This window comes from Punica granatum, chromosome 1 (genome assembly GCF_007655135.1).
Source record: "Punica granatum isolate Tunisia-2019 chromosome 1, ASM765513v2, whole genome shotgun sequence".
NCBI lineage: Eukaryota > Viridiplantae > Streptophyta > Magnoliopsida > Myrtales > Lythraceae > Punica > Punica granatum.
Genome location: NC_045127.1, coordinates 4,341,353 through 4,353,411, shown reverse-complemented (window position 1 = coordinate 4,353,411; position 12,059 = coordinate 4,341,353). Strand labels below are relative to the sequence as shown.

Below are 12,059 nucleotides of genomic sequence, written 5' to 3'. Positions count from 1 at the left end.
TAACTTGCTATCCTCTTGCCTAGCAAGCAAAGATTTACCTGCTAGAAGCAATGAATTCTTCTCGCATCACTATCTAGGTGAAATAGTACAATCCACTAGCATTAATAAAAACAAATTTGAGGTTTCTATTTCATTATTTTATCTTCATAAACATCTCTTATAATAAATAAAAAAGAATAAAATTTTAATGAAAATGGAGTAAGACAATCTCGACAATACTTCTAAAGAGAAAATCAGGCTCGGGAGGATAATGCAACTATATGCGCTTTATAGAGACTTCTCAACGAGCCAATTCAAAAACTTATTCCTTTTTCTTTATATACCATGAACAATAATTAGACCATACACAACCCAAGAAATGGCGCACGTCCCCATAAACGGCTCCAAACTACCCCAAATATTCCTTTCCATTGGATGCAAATTTAATTCAGTGCACCTTAAACTTATTCTCAATTAATTCTAGGGGCCATGACAAGTTTCCATCAAATTTAGATATACACATACAACTCTATATACGTACAGTGTTTCCCTCAACTCATGGATACGAGAAGTTTTCACGTCCTTTGAGTCATTAAGGGGGATATTTATTAATTGCAGACAATGTGATATGATCAATCTATAGGGTTAATAATAAAAAAATCCCAAACTTTTCGCATTTTAATAATTTTAGCACGAACTGTTTTCTTTAATCAATTAAATCACAAAGTATCAATTTGATAACAATATTAGCATACCGTCAATATTTCCGTTAATTTTAATCGGAATTGTTGATGGTGTCCTATGACTCACGGTGATTGATCGAATAAGTCCTACTCCCACATTTAAAAAAACATATGAAAATTAAAAAGAAAAGAAAAGGTTGGTGGCCGATAGTGAGGAGGAAGGGAGGTGGCCGGTGGTGAGGGCCTTGACGCAGGGCACCACCTCCCAGTCAGGGCCGCCAACAACATATGTTGTCGTCGATGACCCCAATTGGGGGGTGGTGGCCGACGTTGAGGCCCTCACCGCCAGCCACCTCCCCTCCTCCTCACTTCGGGCTTTTTTTTTTGTTACTTTTTAAAATTTTCATATATTTTTATTTTTTAAAACGACCCACTCGACCAATCACCATGAGTCACATGACACCGTCATGTACACGTAAACAATTTCAATTAAAATTAATGGAGAAACTAACGGTGTGCTGACATTGTTATCAAAAAGATAATTTGTGATTTAATTGGTTAAAAAAAAAGTTCGTACTAAAATCGTTAAAATGTGAAAAGTTTGTAATTTTTTTGTTATTAATCAAATCTATATATATATAAAGTTGTATCCCCATAATTAATAGGGTTAGAAAGGTAATTTTATATGTATATATATATATATAAAGTTGTACTTTCCGTAATAGGATTAGAAAGGTAATTTTATATATAATATAAGGCCACAAATGTAAATGTTTAAATAAAAAATTATAAATGTATATATAATTAGAATTAAATTAATAAATACATCTAAATCATTAAATACTTAATAATTTTGTTACACGCACATTCTTAATTTTGGAAAAAGTAATCTTAAAATTTATTTAGAAAAAAATACAATTTCTTAAAATAACATGAAATAATTAGTAATTAAATACAAAAATCTATTGATATGCAATGAGCATGTTTAAAGGCTTATTTGGTTTGCAAATGTAATTTTAAAATCACAACTTTAACCTAATTCTACCCACAACAAAACAAAATAACTCATATAAATTCAAATAGTGAGCCACATTTATACCACTCTTTTTCAACACCAAAATAAAATAACTCATACAAAGTCAAAGGGTGAGCCCCATTTATACCACTATTTTTCAAAATAAAAATCTGATTTTAAAATCATACTTTGAAACCAAACACAGTATAAATATTGAATACTTTTGATATAATAAAAGATAAATCTATTGATAAATTTTTAAAAGTAAGAATTTGCATGAAGAATTTATGATGATAGATGATTTACATGTATTTTTTTTTTAAACAAAATACATTGAAAGTCATATATTACAATTTTTTAGAATTTGATATTTTAAAAAAATGTAATATATTTTCTAAGTAATATCATTTTATTAATCTATATTTGGTATTATAATTCATTTTTAATTATCCTGAATTTGTTATTGTATGCACTAATATCTGATGATGTCAATTTAAGAATATATATAACTTAATGAACATTGCAATTGTGATGTCAAAATTTTTAACAATCCATCTAAAAGTAATCACTCTAGCCAATAGCCGGTACATAGCACTGGCAAAAAAGGCTAGATTAAGGAGATTTTTTTATATATTTATAAAAATAAAAATATATAATGATACTCTCTCACATTGCTATATCATAATTTAAATTAAGGAGATTTTTATATTTATATTAAGAAAAATTCTTATATAGTAGAATCCAAAAAAATATATACAATGGGCAGAAAATATGCAACAAAATATATAGGTTGAATCCAACGGAATATATACAAGGGAATATGCAGTAGAATATATAGAATATATGCATCGCCCATTATATAAATTATATACAACGGAGCATGGCATAATATATATATATATAGAGTTTTTTTTTGTTTGCATTATATCAAAATATATATAGATTACGAATATAAATATAATTACATATTAAAGATGTCTTGTCCCATTTGCTATACACTAAAGGTATACATATATTAAATATACATAGAGCTTAATGGTCGGAAAGTTTCCTTACTTAATCAGAATTTATATATCCCAAAGAACAAATAAATAATGCGTACTCACAATTTAACGTGTGTGCATATATATCACATGAAGAATTAGAATTGAATATAGTGTGTCAATCTCTTAAAGGAGAACAATAATCTAGAGCGTGACGTGAGCAAAGGTAAGGATGACCTATCCTTCCCATTAAAATCTGATTGAGTGTGTTAATGTTGAAGACTTATATCATGCTCATTTGTGATATCGCTGATTTTTTTATTCGTTTATCTTTTTGAATGTATTATATAATATAGTTTAAAGCGCTATAATAGTTTATCACACGATAAAAAAATTGAGACCTAAGAAAAATACATAAACAATTGGAATGAGATTGATAAGATTGTGAAATACCGCAAAACAATAAAGACATTTGTTCTGACATGATTTTCCTTGATTTTGTATACATATTAATCAAATTTTACATTATTTAGCAATATCCATAAGTTTTATATTTCAAGAATTCTATTTTCAAATTTCTTAATGCAACGCACGAGCTTTCATTAAATCTATTTTAATAGGCTTCTAGCAAAATCTCTCTCTTTCCGTGACTCTCTACCATTAAAAATGGAAAAATATTGTAGCCGGGACTTTACTTTTCTTGAATGAGGTAGCCTAAATTTCTGTCAAGGAATCAAGCTTTTCATTTCCATTTTTTGTGAGCCAAAAGTCTTAATGCAATAGTAGGGCCACGGATAAAAAAATAATCTAGAAAACTAATTCAAGCGACTCGGCTCTTGTTCCATTTAAGTAAGATTTCAAGTTCGAATGTTGTGAATAGAAAAAATGAGAGAGCTTTACCCCTTTAATGGGCCGACTCGCTCGAACTGGATTAATCGGGGAACCGTTGAATTCCCGGTTACCAGAGTATACACCTAAAAGAAAACGATTTTAAAAAGTACGAGGGTATTCTGAATGAAAACAAAGTTAGAGGGACTTCATATGAAATAAGATAGGGACGAAAAGATGAGAAAGACTGGGCTCAATAAAGCCTTTGGAACAGCGCCTGGCTTTGGGCCTCTAGGCCAGAATGTCTTAAATGGGCCTATTGGGCCGGGCCTTTGACTTCCGAAAACGGCGACGTCTGCTCGCCTCCTTCTTCCTTCTTCCTTCTTCCTTCTTCCAGTCTGTCTCCTCCCTCCCCCCCCCCCCCCCCACCCTCTCTCTCTTTCCTTCGGTAGAGTAAAGAATGGAGGAAAAATCACCGAAAAGAATCTGAGTCTGGAGGCCTCTTGCCATTGAAATTTCTTTGTCAAATCTACGGCCTTTCTTCACGAAGATCGATCTTTGAACGTCCCTCCCTCTCTCTCTCTCTTCTCCCTTCAAGCCAAGCTGGTTGTTGACCTGACCTTCTCGGAGGATCGTCCCTTTCGCTCTTCAATCAGGTACGACCTCCGGTGCCGACGTGCTCGACTCATCGGTACCTCTGTTGTGAGGCCAGTCGGAGATAGGGACGAGCTTTCGGTTAGCTTAGGCATGCTTCTTGTTTTCACTACAATAATCTGAAAATTCATCTAGAGTGTTCTTAGCTTGTTCCTGGCTCCACTGTCCATTTTCTCGTCCTGTTCTCGAACTTTGTTTTTTATGCGAACTCTTGCATTTCCATTGATTTCCTGCACGTTAATATATGATATCAGCATGAATTGCTGAAAAACTCCTCAGTTTGAGGTCTAATGAAAGCTTTCACTTTGTTTTTGGTTATAATCTGGATTACCTGACATTGTAGTCACGGTTAATGTGGTGCAGAGATCAGAGCCACGATGTTGGGTGTTATAAGGCGAAGAGTGGCTTCGGGATTTCGGTCTACCTTGGTTAGAACCTTCAAATTTTCCTTTCTTTTACCTTTTATTATAAATAATTGAGATACGACAGTGCAAGTTGCAAACTGTTGCTTGTTTTACCATTCATAATCTGAAGGGTCTTAATTTTCTTTTCCCAGAGCGTAGAGAAGCCACATAATGCAGTTCGATCCGCATCGAAGTCAAGGATTCCTGATGGAGAGGTAATCGTACTTCATTCACAAGGATTTGCACCTGTCCGCAGCTTCTCTCACCTTGTCTCCACCCGTAAGTCTGTTGTCTCTTTTGCTTTTTGTCACTTGGTGGTGGTTATGTGGTGAGGGCGGATTTGTCTGCAATTTGATTTCAATATCACTGATGCTGATGGGAATTTCTTGTTTCTTTAATTAGGAGGCTTGGTGGGCGTCAGGCCGCTGAGGTCAGTAGCAATGTTTTCTTATCCTACCTATTAACTTGTGCACTCGGCTACAAGCTTTAGCAATTGGAGTTCTACGATAATTGAGTTGGAACGGCTAATTAACTTTATCAGTCTTTCAATAGATTCAGTTGACTCTTTGCTGCATTTCACCTGTCTCACTTTTGAGTTGGATTTACATCTTCCTGATGGCAACCTGACCAGGAACATATGTTCGTGTTAAGGATAGAATATTTATCGATATTTACACATCTACACCTTCAATTAACATTTTAATCCACCACTTGCACATCTGAAGAGAGCTGCAGGCGAATTATTATCTAAATAATGGTAGAATATAATTTGGTTCAAATTGGAATTTTGATTCAATTGGGAGATCTTATATGTCTATTTTGTTCTCATTTGAGAAAATTTTTATTAACAAAAGACTAGAATTCAGTTGAACTTGGAATAACTGTTTGATTTCTTGCCAGTGAAAGTTATTTTCCTCCTAATGGAAACCTTCATTTATTATTATGTGCAGGGAAATTTCTTTCACTCTCCAAAATGAGGTTCCATGTCAGAAGTTCTTTAGACCATATTCTTCAGAAAGTGGTGGGTACTTTGCATGGCAGATGCAAATTTTGTCGGGCTTTATACTATCTTAGTGAATATGAGATCTTAGATGACCAAGAATCATCAAACTATGTTTTTCCAAATGAGTACTTTGCATAAACTTGCCACTGATTTTATATTATCTGCCATTCCCTGTTTATTTGTGGGTATATTTGAAAAGAAAGTAAACATGTGCAAAATACAAACTGTTCCCGAATGCATTTTGGATAACTAATTGCCGTTTCATCCCAAGGATCTCCAACCCTTTGTTTGCTTCTGCATCAATAATAAACTTATTTTGCTTTCTTATTTATGTCCATACTGCAGGGGATTTGGTTGAGGCAGTCGTCCCCCAAATGGGCGAGTCCATCACTGATGGCACTTTAGCAACGTTCTTGAAGAGTATGCTTTCCTGATCAAATTTGAACTTTTAATTCTGTAAAAATTCATGAGTATATATTCTAAGTTCTTGATATCATTATTTTTAAAATTTTTATTTTAATGATGAAGAGCAGATCCTGGTGATCGGGTAGAAGTGGATGAGCCTATTGCTCAGATTGAAACTGATAAGGTGCTGATATAACCGATTCATCTCAACTTCATTTTTCATAATGTCAATTATCAAGAGATCAGTATTACTTTTGCATCATAAAAATTCTGCGGTACATTCTAAGTACTGTTTGTTTGTAAATCAGGTAACAATTGATGTAAACAGTCCTGAAGCTGGAGTTATCCAAAAGGTAGACACTGCAAAGCTTTCCCTTATGCTTGCATAAAAAATTTCAAGACTTATTCGTGATTTTCTCTTCTGTTTTCTATGCCTGGCAGTTTCTAGCCAAGGAAGGGGATACAGTTGAGCCTGGCACCAAGATTGCTATTATTTCCAAGTCTGGTGAAGGACCTGAAGGTGTGGACCATGTTGCTCCATCTGAGAAGATAGAAGAGAAGGCTCCACCTCCAAAGGTTGAGGAGAAAAAGCCAGAACCTAAAGTTGAAAGTGCTCCTGCTGTAGAGAAGCCCAAAGCAGCCTCTCCACCACCTCCAAAGCGGAGTGCTACCGAGCCTCAACTTCCCCCTAAGGACAGGGAAAGAAGAGTGAGTGCTTGGTTGTTTCTTCTCTCTCTACTAAAATGATCAGTCAAAAAATCCTTTGTTCCTTGACTAGAAGGATTCATTTGAGTTGATAAGGTTCTGGGTTTAAATGTGTAGAACCTTCCCTTTGCAGGTTCCAATGACGAGACTGAGGAAACGAGTTGCAACACGATTGAAGGATTCTCAAAACACATTTGCTATGTTGACCACGTTTAACGAAGTAGACATGTAAGCTCATTCCTATTGAAAAAATCTTTTCTACTGCTTAAGGTATTTTACATGAAAATTTCCCGACCTTTGACATGTATAAGAAGTACTTTCTGCCCTAAGTAACAATATCACGTTAGATCCACTTGAAGATACCATGAATACTATCTGTTTTTAACAAATTTTGATTATTTATCGTTTGGTACTTACTCTTTGAACTTCAAAATAATCCTGGGTTAGATCTGAATTAATTGTTCTTTTAAGGAGACAGGCATATTATTCATGCGCTATCAAACAAAATACACAATTTTCAAATTCTCATCTAAGTAGTAAAATATCTAGAGTTTATGTCTTTGAGAGTCTTAGTGCTTTGAAGCTTACAGGAATCCTAGTAAGAAGATATGTTTTGCTCGGTTTCTTGATTTTATTATTGGGATTTTCAATGAGATGCATCCGGCATATTCTTTTCTACTTGACTCAGTTTCCTGTACCATTTGAGTTTGAGAAGAATCCCTTAGATGAAGATCTTCATGCATTTTACCTGGAGTTATGTTCTTTTTTTTTCATTTTTCATTTTTCATTTTTCTTTTTGTGTCTTGTCTCTTGTTTTGACTCTCTGATTGCTGCTCATTCTAGGACTAATTTGATGAAGCTTCGATCTGAATACAAGGATGCTTTTGTTGAAAAGCATGGAGTCAAGCTGGGACTTATGTCTGGATTTGTAAAGGTACACACACTCACCTGAGTTCAAATGATCCTTTAATCTGCCCTAATATATGCATTTGTTCATGCATAAGATGTAATTCCTTTTCCTTTCAACGTTTCAGGCAGCTATTAGTGGGCTCCAGAATCAACCTATTATAAATGCAGTCATAGATGGAGATGACATCATATACAGAGATTATACTGATATAAGTATAGCTGTTGGCACTCCAAAGGTAAAAGTGCTTATGAATCTTCATGAATTCCAATGCCATTTGCAGTGCTCCTTTTGAATCTTCGCGGTCTCCTTGGGCACTGACCAACCTAGATAGATCATTTTTATCGTTCTATGTTATGCTAGGTTTAGTCCAAGTTTTGCCCACCACACATTTCCAAAGTGCGCAAAAAGATAACTGCCTCCAAAAGTCTCTTAAATAGTCATAATTATGAATAATTTTCTTCTGTATTTTGCATAGATTATGTTTCTGAAAATCAAACTAATGTGAAATGATTTTTTTTTAAACCCAAATTGTGTCGACTTCCCCCCCATCTCCTACAGTTATATGACTCCAGGCATGAGGCTGAAACAGTTAGGTTGTTCTTTGCAGGGTCTTGTTGTTCCCGTCATTCGTGGAGCCGATAAGATGAATTTTGCAGAGATTGAAAAGGAGATCAACAGCCTCGCTAAGAAGGCGAACGCTGGTACCTTATCGATTGATGAAATGGCCGGTGGCACCTTTACAATATCGAATGGTGGTGTGTATGGGAGCCTTCTGAGCACTCCGATCATTAACCCTCCCCAGGTCAGTCACCTTAGTCAGTCAAATTGATTTTTATGATGAAATTATTTTGATCAATCATGAAAATTATGCTTTGTTTCCTGGAGGGGGGGGGGAAGCTGAACAAGGGGAAAAATCGATGAGCTAGTATCGACAATGTATTCTTTTAGTGGTGAAATGGCCCCAGCGATCGACTGTTAGACAAATTTTTTTTGTCGATAACCTCAGACCAATCAATCGAATATTGATACGTAATAAATCGAAGACTACTTGAAAACGGCTCTTGCTGCTCAGAAATGAGACGTTCCAAATGTTCCTGGAAATTCTTGCTCCCATTAGACTATTTGTATCTATGTGCATTAGGATCCCGATTCACGGATCTCTCAGTTCGAGGGGTAGATCCTTTGGGTTTATTAATAGTCTCGAGTGATGCCTTTGCTTTTCCTGTTCTCCCGACAGTCAGCAATTCTGGGAATGCATTCGATTGTTAGCCGTCCAATGGATGTTGGAGGGGAAATCCTTCCAAGGCCGATGATGTACATTGCCCTGACATACGACCATAGATTGATTGATGGGAGAGAGGCAGTTTTCTTCTTGCGCCGCATCAAAGACGTGGTGGAGGACCCACGGAGGCTTCTCCTCGACATATGAAGACTACCAGGCAGCATTCGGTGTTACTTTTGTAACTCTCTCAAGCTCCTGGGACCGGGCACTATTCAGAAGTTGAATAGACTCGAAAGATTAAGTTTTTTGATGTTTACTCAAGCTTTTAGTCGGACAAAAACTTTTGCCAATTCATGCCTCCGATAAAAATAATCTTCTTGTGGCCGGTGGAGGTTAGGAAAATTTGACTTTGAGAACGCAGTTTATTTATGCCGTGGCCAGATATATGCGCGCTGTGGTGTACAATGCATTGTTGTTTACTGGGAAGATGTTTTACTCTCAGCGAGAGATTGTACAAGACCAGTATTATTTTGATTGGAAGTGACGCAATTCAGGTAAATTTTTCTCTAACTGAAGGGACGGAATTCTGGGTAACCCGAGAAGTTTGTTGCATCGGAGTTCAAACCTACATTAGTCGTGATGGCATTGTGGTGGATGTTTTGCCGATAATGTTCAATAGGCGAGTATTATCTTGTCTAAGCAGTTACTCCTGGAAGTGCATGTATTCATTTGCTCGAGTGATCAGAACAAAGATTCCGGACTCGAATTTGCTTTAGTCCCACGTTATAGACCTCGTATAATCTGTTTTCTCCATGGCCAAGGTATCCTCTGCTTCCAGCGCCATGAAAAGAACATATCCTTCCATTCACTGAACTTTACAAAACAAAAACGAAAATCGTGATTTCTGTTTGTCTTGAGATAATCATTCAATCTTGCAAGCAGAGAAAAATATGATTCCACTCCCTCTCTTATTCACACTTGCGTTCCTCGAAATGTCAGTCGTTGTTGGTCTTCTGTCTGAGACGCGGATGAAAAAGCTGCTGATGCTCGGGCTGGGCTGGGTGAAGCGCGGGAGGGGACACCTAGTTGTGAGGACGGTGGCGGCAACCTTCACCATGGTCTTTGGCTCGGCCCTGTTTGACGTTGTGAACTACCGGAGGCGTATGAGCGAGACTGGGAAAAGGATCAACCCGACTTACGAGGTCCTCATCACGAATCACCTCCTGGAAACATCTCTGATGGGTAATCGATCTTTTTCTTCGGATTGTTGGTTTTTTTTCAAATCGGTCTCTTCCCCTCTTTTTCCCTCCTACCTAATTACAAGCACTTAGACAGAGTTCGACGGGTTCTCTCTCTTTTTGCGCTTGTCGTATGATATGATCATCTGCAGACATTTGACAATGAAGTTTGCGTGCAGGGTTCTGCCTGTTTCTTTACATGTTAATAGACAGGCTCCATTGTTACATGAGACAATTGCTGGAAGACACAAAGAACTCCTCGCAATTAAATTAGAGTTATCCAAACAAAGCCCAGTTTGAACCTTTCAGGACATGACATAGCAGCTTTCAGAGGGAAAGCGAAGGACAAGACCCTCATCGCATATGTAACCACCCCCATGACGCTCGGTTTATCCCGAGCGGAACTCGCAGTTAACAGAAATTCATTCATATATGTATGTACATTATTTTGTACATTGTCTAATCGTCGTATGTGTTACATCAACATTCATATTGCGTAGTCATACCAATTATTAGCTATCGTCGGTGTGAAATGCAATAAGGAATGCAGAATGATGACTGCAAGAAGTCGAATCGACAAGAACATAGTGGACATTAGTCTAAAGATCGTTTCAAATCCATCTGGCGGTCCATTTGCGTTCGAAGGGTCAATGCAATATTTATCTCATTGAATCGGCAAGTATATAAATAGGGCATAACAAGAACAGAGAAGTTGTCAAATTGAAAATTGATGGCTAATTAAAAATGGTTGACTTTGATTTAGTTCCATTAATTGTGGCGCGTCTCTAGAATCTATAGACTATGTTGTGTTGGTTAGTTTAATGATTAATCATATAAAAACTTCAAAAAGTCAACCACCTCGTATGGTTTATCGACGTCCCTGAGCACCGTCAGTAGTCAACCTACGGCGGCAGCATGCGTCACTCGAATTAATATTTAATGTATAATATACTTTTATGTCATACATAATAAAATTGAATTTTATTGTTAATTGAATTAAATAAATCAACTGTTATGAAATCCCAAATTCTTCTTCTCTAGATAAAATTCGATTTGGACCTACTCGATGATGTATATGCTCACTTGGGTGAAAATCGGAATATCAAGCGGTTTGAATTACGTCAAAAAAAAATAATTTAAGTTCTCGATTTTTACAGGAGTTTTTTTTTTTTTCAGGATTAATCAATTGGAGTTATGAATAAATATTTCAAATTAGGTCCATTCGTGTGTTTTGTGCCTAAAGAGTGTTCATATTAACACCCACTTGAGTTTGGACCCAATTTCATCTACAAAGATCAAATTTCATTTGCCGAGATCGGGATATGATGATGTTTGTTTTAATGTAATTCGTCAATTCAAAATTCTCGGTCCTACACCCGCAATCATATATGTTAGGACCTTGTCAACCATGGATGGAAGACGACATGGCAATGGTTGTGCTAAATCCACCAAGTCCCTCAATCCTCAACCAAAACCTAAGCCAAAAAAGTGAAAAGTAGACCGACAACGTCCCCCAACGACCCGTTGCCAAAGAAGAAGAGGTCAACAATCAGCGTGCCGTTGACCTTTTTAAAAAGCAGCAAAGAGTCTTCTCTGTTCCCATTGGCGGCAAATCCTTTGTCTCTGTTCATCTCTTTTCACTTCGGCCTCACAAATTTTTTCTCTCTGCGGATAAAAAAAATGAAATTCAAATTTTAATATTCCAATTCATATATTAGTATTTTGTATTTTTCATCACGTATTTCAGAAGCACTAAATAGTTAAACTGAAAGTATTAAAAGTATAATCGTGACATAATATAACATTATTAAAATTTCTGTTAGATATATATATAATAGTAAGGAGTTAATGACTCAAAAATGCATAAATTTTTACGTATTTTTTAATTCTGACATGAACATTATTCTTTAACCAAAAAAAGAAATAATTTTTTATTTTCTTGTCAGGTTAGATATTTGTATTATTTTCCATTCATTTTGCTAATTCTAACCCGGCCACCACTCTCGATTCGGGTCATTGACACCCTCTAA

The 12,059-nt window shown here is 36.1% G+C and overlaps 2 protein-coding genes across 2 annotated transcripts; both read left to right on the top strand.

Annotated features, from left to right (window-relative positions):
* The first annotated feature begins 3,909 nt into the window (after positions 1-3,909).
* On the top strand, positions 3,910-9,361 carry LOC116192028 (dihydrolipoyllysine-residue succinyltransferase component of 2-oxoglutarate dehydrogenase complex 2, mitochondrial-like). Its single transcript, XM_031520422.1, has 14 exons — positions 3,910-4,144; positions 4,506-4,570; positions 4,699-4,825; positions 4,949-4,976; positions 5,497-5,567; positions 5,895-5,969; positions 6,083-6,138; positions 6,263-6,307; positions 6,396-6,662; positions 6,793-6,887; positions 7,503-7,593; positions 7,694-7,804; positions 8,177-8,371; positions 8,807-9,361. The coding sequence occupies exons 2-14, from the start codon at positions 4,520-4,522 to the stop codon at positions 8,996-8,998; spliced, it is 1,404 nt and encodes a 467-aa protein (XP_031376282.1). The 5' UTR covers positions 3,910-4,144; positions 4,506-4,519; the 3' UTR covers positions 8,999-9,361.
* Positions 9,362-9,497: 136 nt separating this feature from the next.
* Positions 9,498-10,633, top strand: LOC116192029. The gene is made up of 2 exons (XM_031520423.1): positions 9,498-10,033; positions 10,209-10,633. The coding sequence occupies exons 1-2, from the start codon at positions 9,742-9,744 to the stop codon at positions 10,301-10,303; spliced, it is 387 nt and encodes a 128-aa protein (XP_031376283.1). The 5' UTR covers positions 9,498-9,741; the 3' UTR covers positions 10,304-10,633.
* Positions 10,634-12,059: the final 1,426 nt, after the last annotated feature.

What these genes read in the sequence shown, in the direction of transcription:
- LOC116192029 (XM_031520423.1), top strand. Translation starts at nt 9,742, where the DNA reads ATGATTCCACTCCCTCTCTTATTCACACTTGCGTTCCTCGAAATGTCA. An exon ending in CCTGGAAACATCTCTGATGG is followed by an intron (nt 10,034 to 10,208) that starts GTAATCGATCTT and finishes GTTTGCGTGCAG; the next exon opens with GGTTCTGCCTGTTTCTTTAC.
- LOC116192028 (XM_031520422.1), top strand. Translation starts at nt 4,520, where the DNA reads ATGTTGGGTGTTATAAGGCGAAGAGTGGCTTCGGGATTTCGGTCTACC. An exon ending in GTGGGCGTCAGGCCGCTGAG is followed by an intron (nt 4,977 to 5,496) that starts GTCAGTAGCAAT and finishes TATTATGTGCAG; the next exon opens with GGAAATTTCTTTCACTCTCC. An exon ending in TAGCTGTTGGCACTCCAAAG is followed by an intron (nt 7,805 to 8,176) that starts GTAAAAGTGCTT and finishes TGTTCTTTGCAG; the next exon opens with GGTCTTGTTGTTCCCGTCAT.